Source organism: Vipera berus (genome assembly GCF_964194415.1).
Source record: "Vipera berus genome assembly, chromosome: 1".
In the NCBI taxonomy this organism is placed as follows: Eukaryota; Metazoa; Chordata; class Lepidosauria; order Squamata; family Viperidae; genus Vipera; species Vipera berus.
In genome coordinates this window covers 223,006,278-223,026,511 of record NC_138202.1, presented here as the reverse complement: position 1 = coordinate 223,026,511, position 20,234 = coordinate 223,006,278, and the positions used below count along the sequence as shown (strand labels likewise).

The window sequence follows — 20,234 nt, the reverse complement described above, 5'->3', positions numbered from 1 at the left end:
ATTAAATTTATCCCTGTACAAATAAAACCCCAATTAAAATAAGATTAATCCTCAGCCTGGGCCAGAGAGCTCGAAGAGCCAGGTCTTCAGGTCCCGGCGGAATGAATGGAGGTCGGGGGCAGTCCTCAGCTCCACTGGCAGCTGGTTCCAGAGGGCAGGCGCCCCCACTGAGAAGGCCCTATCCCTGGGTGTCACCCGCCGGCAATCTCTTACCGGTGGGACCCTGAGAAGACCCTCCCTGTGGGAGCGCACTGGACGAAGGGAACTTGATGCTGGCAGCAGGTGTTCCCTCAAATACCCCAGACCCAAGCCATGTAGGGCTTTATAGGTAATGACCACGTTGGATATATGTAAACTGAATTACATTTTCATTTAGTTGACCATTCACCCAGTATTAAAGAGATTCTTCCTAAGCTCTTCACATTTATGTTTGGTTTCCATTGCCCCAGTTAATTTACTATTATCTGCAAATATAGCCAGGTTACCCTTTTTTGCTATATCAGAAAAAAAATATGTGGAAAATAAAAGGCACTGGTCCCAACACTAATTCTTAAGAAGTTCTTACTTTTGCCATTTAGAAAACTGCTCACATATCCCTATTGTGTCTTTTTTAATAATTAGCAACCAGGTTTTTGGAAAAATCTACATTTAATGTATATAGTCCCTTGATTAACTTTTAATCCATTTTCACCTATACATTTCCATATAGATATTTGTATGAAATATGATTGCTATATTCTATGCTTGGTACTCTGTAATAACAGGCAGATTATTTATTGATATATATCTATGGTGGAAAAGTTTGCCTTATCATCTATTTCTAATTCAGGCACTTTAGAATTTATATTGCATTTTAATTAGTGCTGATTTTTTTCCCCTGTATCTGATGTGGGAATATGTAACATTTAAGAACCTATTACATTAGTATCTTAATTTGTTTTGTTAGTAATATTTGCTAGATAACTAAATTATTTGTGATTTTACTTTAATACTATCATGTTAGACCTTAATTGCTTATAGTGTAATTAATTGTTTAGAACTGTATACTGAATTGTTTTGGAGATTTAATCATTGTTATGATGATCTTAATTGTTATATTGTATCTGCTGTGAATTTATATTAAGTACAGCAATCATAGGAAAGTGATCTTATGACTTGAAATGACCTTCTGTTAGTGTCTTTTTCTTGGAAATTGCTGTCACAAAGAATTTTACTTTTGTACATACCTTCGATGTGAAGCATAATTCCCCGTTATGTGTCCAGAGCCATCACAACCAGGGGTTGGACACCTAAAATAAAGAAGTAGCAACAACATTAACTGAACAATTTGCTCTAGAAAAATAAAAATCATGCATATCAAATATTTCTTATTATTTTAATCTTAATACTGCAAATATTTTTGTTCACTAGCTGGAGAAAATTGTTATTAATTAAAATGGGAAAAGTTTCATTTTCAGAGCATCCATTACTGACTTTATATTTAAATACCCACTAGGAGCATATTCTCAGTGGGCCTATCTCTTATTAGCTACAGTTGCTATTTTCCATTTGACTGTGTCTTATGTACTAAGCCCTGATGCTAGAGTATTGTCACCTTCTCAGCTCAAACCTCTGAAACTAAAAGAAACAGTCCACAAAATGTTATAGAACATAGCTACTGAACATTCACCACGAACTATACTGATATTTATGTAGTAATGATTAGATATGGTATCGTGTAGATGATTACATTAAAAAATGAATGCTATCAATTAAGTAGGATAATTCTTTTTAGAGACAGGAAATATTTTAATAAACTGAAAGTAATATTCATGAAATAAAGTGTACAGTGCATTCTGAAATACTCTCAAGCTCAGTCAGGTTGGATGGCAACCATCGGTGGAGGCCCAACAGTTGAATCTTGGTTTCATCAGACCAGAGAATCTTGTTTCTCCAGGGCTTTTTTTCTCATAGAATGCTCATAACGGAGTTCCGGCACCTTTTTGGGATGGAACCTTGTAGGGTAGGCAAGGCGGGCTGTATGACATGTGTGAGTTCTGGCACCTTTTTCTTTTACAAAAAAAAGCACTGTGTTTCTCACAGTCAGAGTCCTTCAGGTGCTTTTTTGCAAACTGCAAGCAAACTTTCATGTATTTTGCAGCCCAGGAGTGTCAAACTCTCAACGTCACATTACGTGTTGTGACGTATCGTGACTTTTTTCCCATTGCCGGCAATGGGGTGGTCACGGTTTCACCATGACACATCCAGCCTGCGGGCTGGCAGTTTGACACCCCTGTCTAGCCACTCTGCCATAAAGCCCAGATTGGTGGAGGGCTGCAGTGATGGTTATCCTTCTGGAACTCTGTACCATCTCCGCACAGGATCTCTGGAGCTCACTCAGAGTGACCATCAGGTTCTTGGTCACCTCTCTTACTAAGGCCCTTCTGCCTCAATTGCTCAGCTTGACTGGCAACCAGCTCTTGGAAGAGTCCTCATTCTGCCAAATTTCTTCCATTTGAGAATTATGTAGGCCACTGCATACTTAGGAATCTTCATTGTAGCAGAAACTTTATTGTAGCCTTCCACAGATCTGTGCCTTGCAACAATCCTGTCTTAATTTATCACAGGTTGACTCCAATCAAGGTGTAGAAACATGTCAGCAATGATCAAAATGGGAGGCATCCGAGCTAAATTTCAAGTGTTGTTGCAAAGGTTCTGAATACTTATGCCAAAGTGATATTTCAGTTTTTTCTTTTTAATAAATTTACAGACATTTTTAAACTTCTGTTTTCACTTTCTCATTATGGGTACTGAGTGTAGATTAATGAGAAAAAATGAATTTCAACAACTGTAGAATCAGACTGCAACATAACAAAATTGACAAAAGTGAAGCGGGTCTGAATATTTTCTGAATGCAGTTGTCTAAAATATCAATACTGCCCTCTTGTGACAAAAGCCAAAACTTGTATTTAGACTCTACAGGACTTTTGTAAAATTATAGTTTACATCTCAGTTTGTCATATAGTTTTATAGTGTTGAAAATACCTAGAAATTAACCCATTGTGTAGTATCTCACTCTAGATTTTTACAACCAAGGATAATACTAAAATCTAAGCATATTAAGACAGTTCAAATGTTCTCATCTAGCAAGTTTAGAAAATCATATTTTTATCCTCTACTTGACCAATCACAAATTTCAGAGTTCAAAACTTGATGTCCATTTAACTGACCTTTTAGTAAAACCAATATATGGTCTCGTATACATATGCGCACAGGATAGACATGCAAACTCTGATACTTATACCGTCTAATGTTTACAAAAAAAAAATGATTAGTACCAGTGTCCTAAAACTTAGGGGTGGCAATAGACCTCTTTTCTGCGAAATTCTCAAACTTTCAAGTTCCAGTGTCCTAAAACATAGGGGTGGCAATAGACCTCTTTTCTGCAACATAACATTTAGATTTTCATGTCACATACAAAGATCTTAAGTTTTAAAAAATCTGAATTATCCATGTAATAACAAATAGCTTTCTGCTAAACTGAACAAGCTGAGAAGTTCTTCATGGACTTAAAGAGCAAATTTTCATTAAACAGGAAAAAGCCGCTTGCAGGGAAGAGAACATGTTTGTTATGTCAATTCATTATTCTTTTATTAATGATACTAGATTAAATCTATAAAGTGGATCACATTTTCTCACAAATTTTATATCATTGAGAAAAAAATGAAGTGAAGGATATGTATCCCATTTATTAAGTGCTGTATGCAATAGCATTCCTCCAAATTGCTGAGAGAATAAATTTTTACCTCCATTCACTCTGAACTAAGATACTGTGACAGTGGGAAGAAAAGTAAGAATAATTCTGTGAACTAAAATAGTAGTCAAGAGACAAGTTATGTCAGATGAGTTAATGGTAACTTCTAAAGCTTCTGGATTTGTAAGAGCAATCCTGAAATACTTCGGGGAGGGGGGAGGGAGATGATTTTCATATTTAGAACTTTTATTTTAAAAAATGCAAAAAAATCCAAATAGCTGATTGTAACAGTCCACTAATTAGAATGTGTCTGAAAGGAATTTATTATTTTTTTGTTTTGTTTAATGCACCAAAATATTAGTGGGAAATATTGCTATTCAAAAACTATATAAACAATGTAAACATGTAAAAACGTGTTACTAACGTATACACTAAATCTGTGATATAACACCATCAATAAATACAAATATAGTGCTTAGCCAATGGGAAGAGAATTGGATATAAAATAAGAAAATCAAAAGCAATTTCTACATGTACATTGCATTATCCCTTAATTTATCCCGGATGGAAAAAGAGCCGGCATGATCATGTTTGTCCAGTCTGCAACCATGGTTGTGGCAGGTGTGATTAGTCTTTCTTTCTAGTAACTTTGGTTATTAGTACTAGGTTACTAGTACTCTGGTAACTTTCTCAATGCCAAAAAGAATCATAATTGACTTCAGATCTGAATGTGAAATAAGAACAAATGGGAAAGAATCATGGTCCCAACTCTGCAAACTGTGATCCAGATGGGAAAGAAAATGGGACCTACAAGGCAAATCAATCTAAAACACAAAGCTCCTGCTTTGATGCTAGTATGCTTTCTTTATTGTTACACATGGACTTCATATTGAAATAGTATTTGAACATTAACAATTGACCAATTGTCATTCCTGGATACTTTTTAGTTTCTTTCTAACACTTCCACTGTGCACAGAAATATTCTGACAAATGCTCAAGATGAGTTGGATTGGAGGTACTGAAGAAAAAGTAAAAAAACTATCTATAGTTTTGTAAAGGAAGTCTACTGTTTGTTTGTCTACTGTGTTCATCCTACTGAAATACTCTTGTGCAACTTTCTTGCAATAAACTTAATGTGCAATATATTTTTAGCAAATGAAATTGCTCTCCATCAGCAGGTACTAACATCATATCAGTTCATATGAATTGTTTGACTTGTTCGAAACAGCTTCTCTAAACTGGTTCTGATCAAATAAGATTGAAGAGACAAAATATTACTCTACAATTCCTCTGGAATAATTAATAAAAAGAGAAATATTTCTATAGTCAGATAGTGCTCTTATATTCCTTATATATAAGGAATATATTATTCAACAAACCTAAATAGTAATTACTTAATAGCAATCACTTTTACTTACCGGTAATAGTAATTACTTATTCAACAAACTATTACTAAAATATATATTGACTTAGTACCATGAATAAACATGATTACTATAGAGAAAATAAAACTACTTTTATGAAGATCAAAAATGTAAAGCTATATTCAGGACCAATTTGCTGGTTACATGGGAATAATGTGGAGCCTCATAATACACAGAAAACTAAACATTTTTTTAAAATCCAGTTTTTGTTCCAATAGCTTTATACATACTTTTCCCCAAATATTCCAGTTCAGAATATACTAAAAATAGGAACCAAATTAGAAAAATATGGTCTTGATCATTTTAAGCATTTCAATGATGTTTTATCAATTTTAAAAATTCTTGAAATAGAATAAATTAGCTATATAGATATAACCAAAATGTTACAGCGAGATGTTTCTAGAGTGGTAAATTTAAACCCTCGGATAGTAGTACTCTATAGTAATTGTCATATATATCTGTTTCTTTTGAGTAGATTTATTTTTGGCACAGAAACTCTGTATTGCACAGATATTCATACTTTACTATTTGTACCTTGCTGAACTTTTGCAACTCTCTCGCAAAAGGGCAAAAGATCCTTTCTTAGATTCTTCTGATCACAATGTTTAAAACTTAAAAAAAATCACATTATTGCAAGCTCTAAAAATAGGCATATCACAATTAAGAAATAAACAACCTCTTCTCCCAATAATCTCTCCTGAAACTCAGCCACACTGGCATGTGTTATGTAGTCTCACTCACTTGATGCCTTTATCCTCTCGTCTTCATTAAGAGTATTAAATATAAATATGTAAACTACATTCTCATTATAAAGTTTGAAATATTGTCATGCTATCAATAACAGTATGTACACTGATAAATTAAGTTTTATTATGTTTTCTGATTATTGTTGATTTTTAAATCAGTTCTCTAAAGTCATAGCAAATAAAAAAATGAAATTTAGAATACAGATTAAAAAAACAAAAAACTATATGATTTGTTAATGCAAAACTTAAGCTGTGAATTTAAAATAAAATTTAAACATAGAAAGGTGCCTTCTAAAATAGATGATTTATGATTATTAACTTTCCCTTAATTTTCCTAAGCAGGAAAAATAGTTAAGAAGAGAGAAAACTTCCATATAGAATCCAACTGGTCAAGCCTATCTCCTCTCCTCTCTCCACTGGTTATAAGGATCTAAATAACTGAATCCATCTTGTTCTTTCAGTATCTCATACGTACATTGTAGTCGTATCTAGATTTAAAATTAGAATAAGCAAGCCTTTATGGTAAGAGACAATTAAATGACTTAAGCTTCCAAAACAGAAAAGAAATAGTGTTATGAAATACACTTGACAAAAGTCAGGTTTAGCTCATGTCCCAATGTGACACAATCATGTCAATCAACACTTTGTGCAGAGATTTACATACATCTACATACACACCTATCTATTCAGATAAAGGTTGTATGACTCAAGTATAAATCACACTCAGTGTCATAGTTCTGGATTCCCAGTTAAATTCTTGTACAGTCTTGGAAGGACAAGATTACTGGTTTTTGTAGTATTCCTTCATTTGAAGACACTATTTTTATCCATTATTTATTGGAAAATATAGATACATATGAAGCACTTATGCCTTTTCAATAAAGGATAGTTTTATTGATTACACATATGGTATGCATTCCCACGTTCATTTGAAATATTATATCATATTAAGTCAGGCTAGTTGTCCATCTGGCTCAGTGCAGGCAGAGCATTCAGTCTTCCCCATACATGTTGCTTGATACCTTTCTAATTGCAGTTACTATGAATGAAATTGGGAGTCTTTTACATGCAAATCATCTGCTCTGCTAATGTACTATTGTCCAAATTTTCCTCATTTATGTCACATTGTTGTTAGCTGCGAAGTCGTGTCCGACCCATCGCGACCCCATGGACAATGTTCCTTCAGGCCTTCCTGTCCTCTACCATCTTCTGGAGTTCATTTAATTTCACTCCTACTGCTTCAGTGACTCCATCCAGCCACCTCATTCTCTGTCGTCCCCTTCTTCTATTGCCCTCAATCTTTCCCAGCATTAGGCTCTTCTCCAGTGAGTCCTTCCTTCTCATTAGGTGGCCAAAGTATTTGAGTTTCAACTTCAGGATCTGGCCTTCTAAAGAGCAGTCAGGGTTGATCACCTCTAGGACTGACTAGTTTGATCGCCTTGCAGTCCAAGGGACTCGCAGGAGTCTTCTCCAGCACCATAGTTCAAAGGCCTCAATTCTTTGGCGCTCAGCCTTTCTTATGGTCCAACTTTCACTGCCATACATTGCAACTGGGAAGACCATAGCCTTGACTATATGCACTTTTGTTGACAGGGTGATGTCTCTGCTTTTTTGTGTGCTGTCTAGATTTGCCATGGCTTTCCTCCCCAGGAGCAAGCGTCTTTTAATTTCTTGGCTACAGTCCCCATCTGCAGTGATCTTGGAGCCCAAGAAAATAAAATCTGTCACTACCTCCATTTCTTCCCCATCTATTTGCCAGGAATTGAGAGGGCCAGATGCCATGATCTTGGTTTTCTTAATGTTAAGTTTCAACCCAAGTTTTGCACTCTCCTTCTTCACCCGCAACAAGAGGCTCTTTAGTTCTTCTTCACTTTCTGCCATTAGAGTGGTATCATCTGCATATCTTAGGTTGTTGATATTTCTCCCGGCAATCTTAATTCCAACTTTTGATTCATCTAGCCCTGCCTTTCTCATGATGTGCTCTGCATATAAGTTAAATAGGCAGGGCGACAGTATACAGCCTTGCCAGACTCCTTTCCCAATTTTGAACCAATCAGTGGTTCCGTGTCCAGTTCTCACTGTTGCTTCTTGACTCGCATATAGGTTTCTCAAGAGACAAATAAGATGGTCTGGTACTCCTATCTCTTTAAGAACTTGCCACAGTTTGTTGTGATCCACACAATCAAAGGCTTTAGCATAGTCAATGAAGCAGAAGTAGATGTTTTTTCTGGAACTCCCTACCTTTCTCCATGATCCAGCGTATGTTGGCAATTTGATCTCTAGTTCCTCTGCCTCTTCAAAATCCTGCCTGTACTTCTGGTAGTTCTCGATCCACATACTGCTGGAGTCTAGCTTGTAGGATTTTAAGTATAACTTTACTAGCATGTGAAATGAGTGCAATGGTGCGATAGTTTGAACATTCTTTGGCACTGCCTTTCTTTGGAATTGGAATGTAAACTGATCTTTTCCAATCCAGTGGCCACTGTTGAGTTTTCCAATTTTGCTGGCAAATTGAATGTAGCACTTTTACTGCATCATCTTTTAAGATTTTGAATAGCTCAGCTGGAATACTGTCACCTCCACTAGCTTTGTTGTTGCTCAGTTTTTCTAAGGTCCATTTCACTTCACATTCTAGGATGTCTGGCTCGAGGTCAGTGACCACCTCATCATGGTTATCAGAGATGTTAAGTTCATTCTTGTATAGTTCTTTGTAATTTTGCCACCTTTTCTTACTCTCTTCTGCCTCTGTTAGGTCCCTGCCATTTTGGTCCTTTATCATGCCCATTTTAGCATGAAACGTTCCCTTCATCTCTCCAATTTTCTTGACGAGATCTCTGGTCCTCCCTATTCTATTGTTTTCTTCTATTTCTTTGCATTGTTCATTTAAGAAGGCATTCTTATCTCTTTTAGCTATTCTCTGGAATTCTGCATTCAATTGGGTGTATCTTTCTTTTTCTCTCTTGCCTTTCGCTTCCCTCCTTTCCTCAGCTATTTGCAAAGCTTCCTCAGACAGCCATTTTGCTTTCTTGCATTTCCTTTGGGATGGTTTTAGTTGCTACGTCTTGTACAATGTTGCGAACTTATGTGCATAGTTCTTCAGGCACTCTGTCTATCAGATCTAATTCCTTAAATCTATTTGTAACCTCTACTGTATATTCAACAGGGATATGATTTAATTCATACCTGAGTGTCCGAGTGCTTTTTCCTACTTTCTTCAGTTTAAGCCTAAACTTTGCAACGAGAAGCTCATGGTCAGAGCCACAGTCAGCTCCTGGTCTTGTTTTTACTGACTGTATAGAGCTTCTCCATCTTTGGCTGCAGAGTACATAGTCAATCTGATTTCTGTGTTGACCGTCTGGTGATGTCCATGTGTAGAGCCATCTCTTGTGTTGTTGGAAAAGAGTGTTTGCTATGACCATCGTATTCTCTTGACAAAATTCTATCAGCCTGTGCCCTGCTTCATTTTGTACTCCAAGGCCAAACTTGCCTGTTATTCCCGTTATCTTTTGGCTTCCTACTTTAGCATTCCAATCCCCCATGATGATAAGGACATCATTTTTTGGTGTTAGTTCTATAAGGTGCTGTAGGGCTTCATAGAACCGGTCAATTTCATCCTCTTCAGCACCGGTGGTTGGGACATAGACTTGGACTACTGTGATATTGAATGGTTTGCCTTGGTTTCGAACTGAGATCATTCTGTCATTTTGGGGATTGTATCCCAGTATTGCTTTTCCTACTCTTTTATTGACTATGAAGGCTACTCCATTTCTTCTGAGGGATTCTTGCTCGCAGTAGTAGACCTGATGGTCATCTGAATTAAATTCACCTATTCCTGTCCATTTTAGTTTGCTGATTCCTAAGATGTCGATGTTCAGTCTTGTCATCTCTTGTTTGACCACGTCCAGCTTGCCTTGATTCATGGATCTTACATTCCAGGTTCCTATGGAGAAAAAATCTTTACAGCATTGGACTTTCCTTTCACCACCAGACACATCCACAGCTGAGTGTCCTTTCGGCTTTTGGCCCAATCACTTCATTCTTTATGGCGCTAACAGTACTAGCCCTGTGCTCTTCCCCAGTAGCATATTGGACACCTTCTGACCTGAGGGGCTCATCTTCCAGCGTCATATCGTTTTGCCTTTTGGTACTCTCCATAGGGTTTTCATGGCAAAGATACTGGAGTGGGTTGCCATTTCCTTCTCCAGTGGATCACGTTTTGTCAGAACTCTCTGCTATGACCTGTCCTTCTTGGGTGGCCCTGGATGGCATAGCTCATAGCTTCATTGAATTACGCAAGCCCCTTCGCCACGACAAGGCAGTAATCCATGAAGGGGCTGTCACATTATATGGCTACAATCTTCTTCATCTGGTTCTGTCATCTGGGGAATCCCAACTATTTTAGAAGCTTTTCAAAGCCCATTAGAGATGGGTACAATGAGAGATTCTCCACATTTTTTTCAATGTTAAGTGGATATCCTGAAGAGGGTAATTCTAAATCACATGGAAAATCAACTTTTTCTACTGGAAGAATACTACAGCTTGGTTGTAATCCTGCTTTTGACAAAAATATACAGTGGCTGAAAACCCTTTTAGGATGAAGTTACTTGAATAAGTCAGAGTGAATTGGTTTGTTAAACTTTTTGAATGGGTTCAACACATCACTCTAAACCAAATCAAAGCACATTATGGTTTAGCATGGTACATGAATCAAATTATAAGGAAGTAAGAATCTGACAATTTTCTATTTTTTCATCTACCAATTTATCCTAACGCTGCAAATTATTTCTTAGCATACATATTGTTAGTCACTTGGACTAATACAAAAATCCTAATGCTTTGGGCAGAGATTTGCTTTAGTCCCTCTCTATAACTGTGAAATATTTTTTTTTATTAAAGAGTTTTACAAAAACAAAGTTTTACAATATATCCCCAAATCCCTCCCACCCCAAACCCACCCACTTCCCCCCCACTTCCCAGAGCTAAATACAGGATTATAGTTACAATAATCATATTCTAAATAAAAAATATGCATAATATACAATTAACCAAATTCATAATGTGCTTTAACTCCCCTTTAACATAACTACAAACAAAGTACCAATAACAATATCCCACTAAAATCTACTCATAAGCTAAATGGAACTTTTTAGTCCCATATTTGTTCTGAATATAATATATCCATCTCCTCCAAACTGAAATATATGTTTCCTGTGAATGATCTTTCAAATAAGCAGAAATCTTAGACATTTCTGCAAGATTCGAAACTTTAAACACCCATTCTTCTATAGTGGGCAAACTATCCTTCTTCCAATATTGTCCCACCAGTAACCGTGCTGCTGTTATCATGTTCAACATCAAGTTAGTTTCTTTAACATCACAATCTACCACAATACCCAATAAAAACAATTGCGGAGAAAACTTTATCTTTCTCTTAAAAATCTTTTGAATGTTCCACCAAATTTTGATCCAAAAAGCTTTTATATTTCTACAAGTCCACCACATGTGAAAATAGGTAGCTTCTAAACTACCACATCTCCAACATTTAGACTGTAAATTAGGATACATGTTAGACAACTTCTTGGGATCCAGATGCCATCTATAAAACATTTTATAAAAATTTTCTCTTAAATTTTGAGCCTGAGTAAATTTAACATTTCTAACCCAAATTATCTCCCAAGTGTCCAACGAAATTGGTTCCTGAATATTTTGTGACCACTTTATCATACAGTCTTTAACCAGTTCCGTTTCCGAATCCAATTCAATTAAAGCATTATATATCCTCTTTATATGTGCACAATTTAAATCTCTAATTTGTTTTACTAAATTTTGATCTGTAATTGTGATGCCAACCTTTTGATCTGACTTCCACCTAACTTTCAATTGGGTATATTGAAACCAAGAGTAACTTATGTTTTCTTGTCTTAACTCCTCTAATGATTTAAGTTGCCAATCAGTCCCTTGCAATCTAAGTAGTTCCTTATAAGAAACCATATCCATACTCACTCCCATAGATACGCCCTCTATCGCGTGTCCAGGAATTCCCCAAATCGGTATTTTATAATTTAACTTATAATACTTTTTCCACACACGCAATAAAGCACTTCTAAGAATATGGGATTTAAAAGCCCTCTCCACCTTCTTATCGTAAAGCAAATATGCATGCCATCCATATACCAAATCCCATCCCTCAAGATGAAGTATTCTCTTGTTAGTTAAATTAAGCCAATCACTAACCCACATCAAGGCAACCGCATCATAATACAATTTCAAATTCGGCGCCTTGAGTCCCCCTCTTTCCCTAGCATCTTGTAAAATCTTAAATTTAACTCTTGGTTTTTTCCCCGCCCAAATAAATTTGTTAATACCTTTCTGCCATTGATCAAGGTTGGCATCCTTTTTCAATATAGGTATCATTTGAAACAAAAAGAGAAACTTTGGTAGAACATTCATTTTAACAACTGCAATTCTTCCCAGTAATGATAATTGTAATTTTTTCCAATTATTTAAGTCCCCTTGTACCTTCGACCATAGTGTTTCATAATTATTCTTATACAATTTTACATTTGAGGCTGTGAACTAACTGTGAACTATTGAAGATGAGACAACCTTATATAGTATAAGGTAAACAAATTGAGCCCATCTCCCTATTAGTGACATAACATAAGCCATCCCTGTAGATGCAGAAAAATAGGGCAATGCAAAAGGGAGTTCCAGAATGGATTAGAAAAGAAAATAAGTTGCAATGGTTGCAGCAATTTTATATTGTTATTATTTATTAAACAAATTTATATAGCCGCTCAACTCACACAAAGATGACTCCAGGCGGCTTTTTAATGCATTGGCACTGAGTCATGAAGTTATTTGAGTGCTGAAACCTTATTTGCTGGAAAATCAACAGACTTTGTGATTAATATACTTGAAGTAAGACTATGAAATTGTAATTGAAATTTATTGTCAAACAAGGAAAATAAACATTTTCAGCTGCAGGGATACTTCAGCACCTGCAGGTCTGCAGAAGATTAAGAAAGAAGAGTTGTATCTTTTATATAAATATAAAAATGCAAGGCATAGTATACTATACTCAGTGTACACGTAGTCCTTGATTTATGATTGCAATTAGATTTCTGGATGTAAATCACTACAGTCTTAAGTTGAGGCACCCACATGATTAGACCCAATTTGACATTTTTTGCAGTGTTTATTAAGCGGTGGTTAAGCAAATGCCATGAATGTAATTGTGACCCCAATCTTTGGAATGGGCAATTTCACTGGAAACCAGTACAAAAGTGCTGCAAAACAGCAAGAAACATTGCAAATTGTATTTATATTATTATGGGATGCTGCAACAGGTTGGAAAGGTGACCCAGGGGGAGGCTGGCACAATATTTTACTATGGCTAAAAGTGTTTTATGGGCTATAAAGCACTCGTTCCATGCCTGTCATAATTTCAAATGGTTGTTAGGTGACCAATTGTTGGTCAATAATAGTAAGAAATGTTTAAGGAAATGTAAGCCATTTTATATGAAAACAGTCTACTTTGTCAGCTATTATATCTTTGGCATGGATTTTATTTACAAGATTTTAAGAAACATAAGTCATAACATAAGAGGGATCATTACTCTAAGGAAAAATCCAGACAAACTGTACATATTATGTTTTAATAGATATGCCAGAAATGTTATAAATCTAGATAACTGTACACAGAACTATTAGAATTGCAAAAAATCCACAATAGTTGAGTGCATTTATCTAGCTCCATAACAACTATCTAGTTTTTAAAGTTAATTTAATAGATCGATTGGTATGTTTAATTTGTGTGAAAACAATAGGTCTAGGCCTCTCCATTGTTGCTATCTTCATTTAAATCTACTGCATTTTTCTCTTTTAGCAAAAAGTTTATATATCAAGGGTTAGATTTAGCAAATGCTTCCCAATTTTCACCCAATAATTAGGGTTAGGGTTAGACAGTGATAGTTATATAATCAGCTTCATAGCATGGGTAGATTTCAATATAGGTTTCCTTATTTCAAAGCCCAAATTAAAAACATTTAAAAATTTGTAAGAATTTTCAAAATAAAATCCAGTGGTCAACCAAAGACACATAACTTGACTAAATTCAGTCCAATGATATCTTGTTAACTATGGTTTTCTACACAACTAATACTAAATGGTGTGGAATTTTGGATACAAATGGCAACATATAATTCAGAATATTTGTGGGTACACAAACACTTTAAACCACAATTATGTGAGAGATGTGGTCAGTAGTCCCAGAAGCATAGAAAAAGATGCAGCTGCATGGCCATGATTTGTCCTTGAAATCTCAAATGCCTGAGAAACTATATTTAAATGTTGAGATCATTCTTTGTACAAAGGGTAGAGGAGGTTTTTCATCAATAAGGAATTATGAAGTATAGAATTTTTGTAGGCTCTCTGTTTTCAATAAATGACTCAGAATAGATCCTTTTGAAAATGTAGGCTGGAATTCAGAGCAGTAGATATTCTCCTTGATATAATCTCTTGGTATCTAGTATAGGTACTTTTTAAACAGTTCTACAACTCATGAGAGCTTTTATAGCTGCTTCATCCCAAACTTTTCATTAAATGTAAATGATAATAAAATGAGAAGCAGCTGTGCTATGTGAATCAAGGGATATTTTCTTTTCCAGTTTCCTCTGTAGATTTTGAGATATTTTCCTAAGGAAACAATATAGATTTCTGCTAGACAACATACTGCTTTTGTCTGTGGTTATTGTTTATCATATTTTAATTAATTCAAATTTGTACATTTAACCGATCTTAAAATCAGTCAGTGGCACTGGTTCTGAAACTGGCTCTTAAGACTACACAATTAAATTAGAAAGATTATGATGATGATACATTTTATTCAGGCTTACACATAAAAAAGGAATATGTAATTAATAAAATAAAACAGATTGTGGAAGTTGTCAATCTTTCTATTGTGCTAAAGAAAGAACTGAATAATCAAATATTTTATACTCAAAGGGCTTTTACAAGCTGTTAACAACAACAATGGACTTCCGGATGGCAAGGCGTCGCCGGAGGCAGCCATTCTTCGGCTGTCAGCCTCGCGGCTCCGTAGAGCCCCCGAAAACAGCGCCGATCAGCTGTTTTGGTGGCTCGGAAGCCCCCTCCTCGGGAGAAGAGGAGGGGGTGAGCGCCCAAGTAGGGGTAGAGCTCTCCGGGGCCGCCAGAACTTAAAGTTTTGGCGGCTGAAGGATTGAGCCCCCCCGAAGCCTGGGCATGCTCCGGACTGCGAGGCGCCTCTGCTCTGGGTTTTTTGGAGCAGAACAGGGCGTTCGCAACCATCCCTGCTAGCAAGGAAGAACTTTTGAGAATGAGGACGCAGGCAGAGCGATGCAGGAGATTTTGGTGAAGATGGTGTTTTGATCTTTAACTCAATGGACTTTGCTGAGCTCGTAAGTGGAAGTGCGTAGCTAACAATAGTGGGTGAAAATGGCGGCTATATCTTCTAAAGTTCCTGCTCTGGTGCAGCAGTCTTCGTTGAAAACTTTATTGTCCCCTACACCCGTATCTGCATCAGCTTTTACAGTAAAAGATTTGCAGAATCTGCAAAAAGAGACTATGGAAAAGCAAATGCAACAATTTGCTGAGATAATGGATAAAAATTTGGAGGAGAAGTTAACAGAAAAATTAGCTAAGGTTATGGATGAAAAGATTACAGAGAAATTAACAGAACTGAGAGCAGACATTTTATCTGCATTGCAAGGCATGGCTAAATGTATTGACAATTTGGACGAAAGAGTGGAAGATCTTACTCAAAATGATATTAGATTGGAAGCAAAAATGACAGAAACTGAAAATGTGGTAGAGAAAATTGATTATGATTTGATCTCGACACAGTATTATCAGATGGAGTTTGCTATAAGGATTAGAGGCCTAAAAGAAAATCCTAAGGAAAATTTTAAGAAAATGGTTTCTGAGGCTTTGGAAGGGGTGCTGAGACGACCAGCAGATGAAATAATGGAAGATATAGACAAAATTTTTCGTGTTAATTCTTGGATTGCAAGACAAAGGAAATTACCCAGAGATGTGGTGGTTTATTTTACAAAGAGAATGATTAGAAATGAAGTTATTCAGGCCTCCTACAATATTGATTTTGTAATTGCTGAGCAAAAAGTTCTGATTTTAAAAGAGATCCCTTCAAGAATTTTAAGAAAAAGGAAGGAATTTGCTTTTTTGACACAAGAATTGAGACGACGTGATCAAGTTTAGATGGCAGATACCAGTGGGTATGGTGGTGACCTATGAAGGTACGAGGCATTGTTTTACTACGGTGATTCAGGCACGTGATTTCTACAGTAATGTTTTAAAAGCAGCCCCCATACCATTTTTGGAATCTACAAAGAAAAAAGGTGAGAGAGAGTCTCAACGATACAGAGAGAATCTACAAGATGCTGAAGGAATAATACAGACAGATGAGAAAGTTATAGGAGTGGATCAAATTTCAGTATCACTGGAGGAGGCCAGAAATTGGAAGAGGCGTGCTGCTTCTAGACGAATGAACCAAGCCTGAAGATTTAGTTGCATAACTGCAGGAGATAATAATGTAATAAGGATTATGGGAATTGAAATTGTTAGAAGGGCTAAATATTTGGGGATATACTTTTCACCCTTATAAAATAACTATGTAATATTTTATGTTGCTTTAGTTTTAAGATGATTATGAAAATTTAATTGGGAAGATTTGTAGTAGTGCTTACTGATATTTTGTAGGTTATGATTTGCTATTTGGTTGGTACGTATATTTACGGTGTGATAAGAAGGTGGATATTGTGTGCTAGGTATATACTTTGTGATATGCTCTGGTGCAACTTTGGGGAAAATTATAGATGAAAGTTAACTTGTAATATTTTTATGGGTAATAATGAGACAGGTAATAGAAAATATAAGAATGATGTGATTATATAAAAAATTTTAAGTTTGGAAAGTAATGTATGGTATTTTAAGTTGTATAACATATTAGGAGAAGGAGAGGTTGTATAAACTTGGTTTTAGTATGGAAATTTAAAGCCTAGTTGGAAAGAATAGTTTTTAATAATTGATATAAATTGCTTTATCTGTGATTGTTTTTATTGGGTATTATTGATATTACTGTGGTGGATATTAAATGGATGTTGAATTTAACTATGGTAGTAAGATTTCTAGTAAAAAGGTAAAATTACCGACTACAGAAGAATGGATTGTAAAGGTTTTTTTTCGAGGATATGGTAAAGATCTTAGTGCACCTGAAAGATTATTTGCAACAGAGAGATACTATGGAGCAAATATGGGACTAAAAAGTATTATTTTGCATTTGAATAATTATTGATATGATATATATATGTTTGGAGTTTATATGAGTTAAAGTGCAATAGTTTAAATAGTTTAGGATTGTTTGCATGTTAGATTATGATTGTTTGTATTTTTATACCCTGTACTCAGCTCTGGGAAGTCGGGGCGGGGAGGGGAGGGGAAAGGGAGGGAGGGGTTGGGGAGGGTTGGGGAGGGGGAAGAGGGTGGGAGGGGAGGGGGTTGGGAGGTTTTTTTTTTTGCTAAAGATAAAATGTATTGTAAAACTTTTCAATAAAAAAAACAAAGAAAAACAACAATAACAACATCTCGACCCCAAACCACCCCAGTGATGCCCTCGATGTGATGTCCCATTGCCTGGAAGCGGTTCGGGTCTGGATGGGGAGGAACAGGCTTCAACTCAACCCTGACAAGACTGAGTGGCTGTACATACCGGCATCTCAGGAAATTCAGATTATTCCATCTCTTACTATTGGGGGTGAGTTACTACCCCCCGTAGATAAGGCTCGCAATTTGGGTGTCCTCTTAGATTCACAGCTCTCCTTAGATGATCATATAGGAGCTGTGACTAGAGGGGCCTTCGCCCAGGTTTGTCTGGTGCGCCAGTTGCGACCCTATCTGGACCTGGATGCCTTGCGTACAGTCACTCATGCACTTGTGACCTCTCGTTTAGACTACTGCAATGCTCTCTACATGGGGCTGCCCTTGAGGACCACTCAGAAGCTTCAGCTGGTACAGAATGCAGCCATGCAAGTTCTTTTGGGGGTCTCCCGATACTCCCATGTTACACCTCTGCTCCGTGAGCTGCATTGGCTTCCAGCTACCTTCCGGGTGAGATTCAAGGTGCTGGTAATGACATAGAAAGCCCTACATGGCATGGGTCCGGATTACCTACGGGAGCACCTACTGCCGGCGTCAACTTCCCTCCGTCCTGTATGCTCCCACAGAGAGGGCCTCCTCAGGGTACCACCGGTCAGAGAATGTTGACTGGTGACCCCCAGGGGGAAAGCGTTCTCAGTGGGCGCACCAGTCCTTTGGAACCGCTTACTGGCTGAACTACGGATGGCCCCCGACCTTCGCTCCTTCTGGCGTGATCTAAAAACTTATCTATTCGAACAAGCTGGCCTGGTCTGATGGGTTTGGGGTTTTAACATTGTTTTTAACTAACGTACTACATTGGGCACAATCATTTAACTTTAAATCTTGTATCCTGTATTCTTATTTTTATTGCCCTGTACACCGCCCTGAGTCCTTCGGGAGAAGGGCGGTATATAAATCAAATAAATAAATAAATAAATAAATAAAATAGAAATCACATATGCAGATATTCCACTGGAACTAGTATATGTATAGTGTGCATTATATAAATCCTACAAAAAGAAGGTATGTCATAGTGTACAAAATAAAAATATGAGACTTCCAAAGCGACTGCATTTGTAGTCATTAGAATCTCCTTTACAATAATTAGGATTGTAATAGAGACTGCTTTTGTAATATCTGTATGTGCCATTAGAAGTGGTCCTTGTTTAACAAATGTAATTGGGACTGGCAACTCTGTCACTAAGCAACCTAACATAAAATGTAATGCCATGTGACCATGACAACTTAGAGTGGCAGTTACGGAAATTCGGTTTCCCTTACTAGGCAAATCCTATGTGTTGCAGTATCCCGTAGTCATACCATTGGCATTTGCAACCTCCTGCTGGCTTCCCCTTTGACTCTACTTGTTGGAAGTCAACTGTGAAGCTCATGGTGATCACATGACCACGGGACATGGCAATTACAAGGAACAATTGTTAAGTCCCTTCTTTCAGTGCTCTTGTATCTTTGAACAGTCGCTGAACAAAGAATACCTGTACTGTCTTACTTTGGGATATTTAGAATAAATTTGAATGGTTAAGAATGTATAAGATCTGGAACGAGATTTTAGCAAGACATGTTGACAACAGAGAAATAATCCCCAAATGATGTATAGCATCTTTTATTGCAAAGTTTGTTGCAAACAAAAGTAATTCATTTCCATATAGCTTTTCAGTGGAATCTTAAATCTGTTTAGGTATGATTTTTATTAATTTAACAAATATTTTATACACACACACATACACACACAGACACACACACACACACACACACTATAAAATTCTCACCATGGATATTTGATTATTTCACACACATTTAAAGAAAATTGCAAATTACCTTCAGCTACATTCCTATATCCATTTTTTTATAGTTCCCACTGATCTCAATGAGATTTCTTTTTATTACATAACCCAGTACAAATTAAGGATATAGTGTTCTTCCTCCATTTTAATTAAAAACTGAAGTCAAGCTAATCCACTTCCCCTGCATGAGAAAAATATCAGCCCTATAACAAAACACTACAATAAGGAAAACTCAATCAATTAGTCGCAGGATATATTTCATGTCATTTTTTTCTTTTTCTCCAACATTAAATCACTATTCCATATCCATGGATGTGGATGTTTAGTAACATTTCTACGATCCTGGCTGAGAATGGGTGCACTATTTAGTCTATGGTATGGTTTCCAAAGAGGATAGATAGGATTGGACAAGGTATCTATTATTATTTTATTGTTTATTTGTAGTATTATTAGTTAAAATAGTACTTATTAAATTATTTTCAAATAATATTTTTCTTGTGGGTAGAGGAACAATATGTAACCATGAAGAGGTTGATAAGCTGAAGAGTTTGGGGACCTCTGGTCTATGGAAGGTTGAGAGAGCTCAATAAAGCCAAGAGTGATTGAATATCACCAACTTTATCATTCTAAATTGATTGCAACCATATTACAGTATGCTATATAATACATTTTCTAGTATCTATAAATTTATTCAGGAATCAAACAAAAATATTGTTTTGCAAAACATCTCGGCAAGATGGTGATTTTTTTCATCCTAAATCCTACATACTTTATAACTCAAGAGCTACATAAAATATAAAAACTATTGTGTGCTTTTGAATCTATATATCAGGTT

General features: G+C 36.3%; 1 protein-coding gene across 2 annotated transcripts in view; it reads right to left on the bottom strand.

The window, feature by feature from the left end:
• MYT1L (myelin transcription factor 1 like) overlaps positions 1-20,234 on the bottom strand; it is a gene marked incomplete at both ends in the record, with an annotated part of 123,723 nt that overhangs the window by 17,196 nt on the left and 86,293 nt on the right. For both annotated transcript variants that reach the window (XM_081326218.1, XM_081326219.1), the window contains one exon: positions 1,227-1,289. In XM_081326218.1, the coding sequence (XP_081182344.1) occupies positions 1,227-1,289 (63 nt within the window). The remainder of the gene's footprint in view (positions 1-1,226; positions 1,290-20,234) is intronic.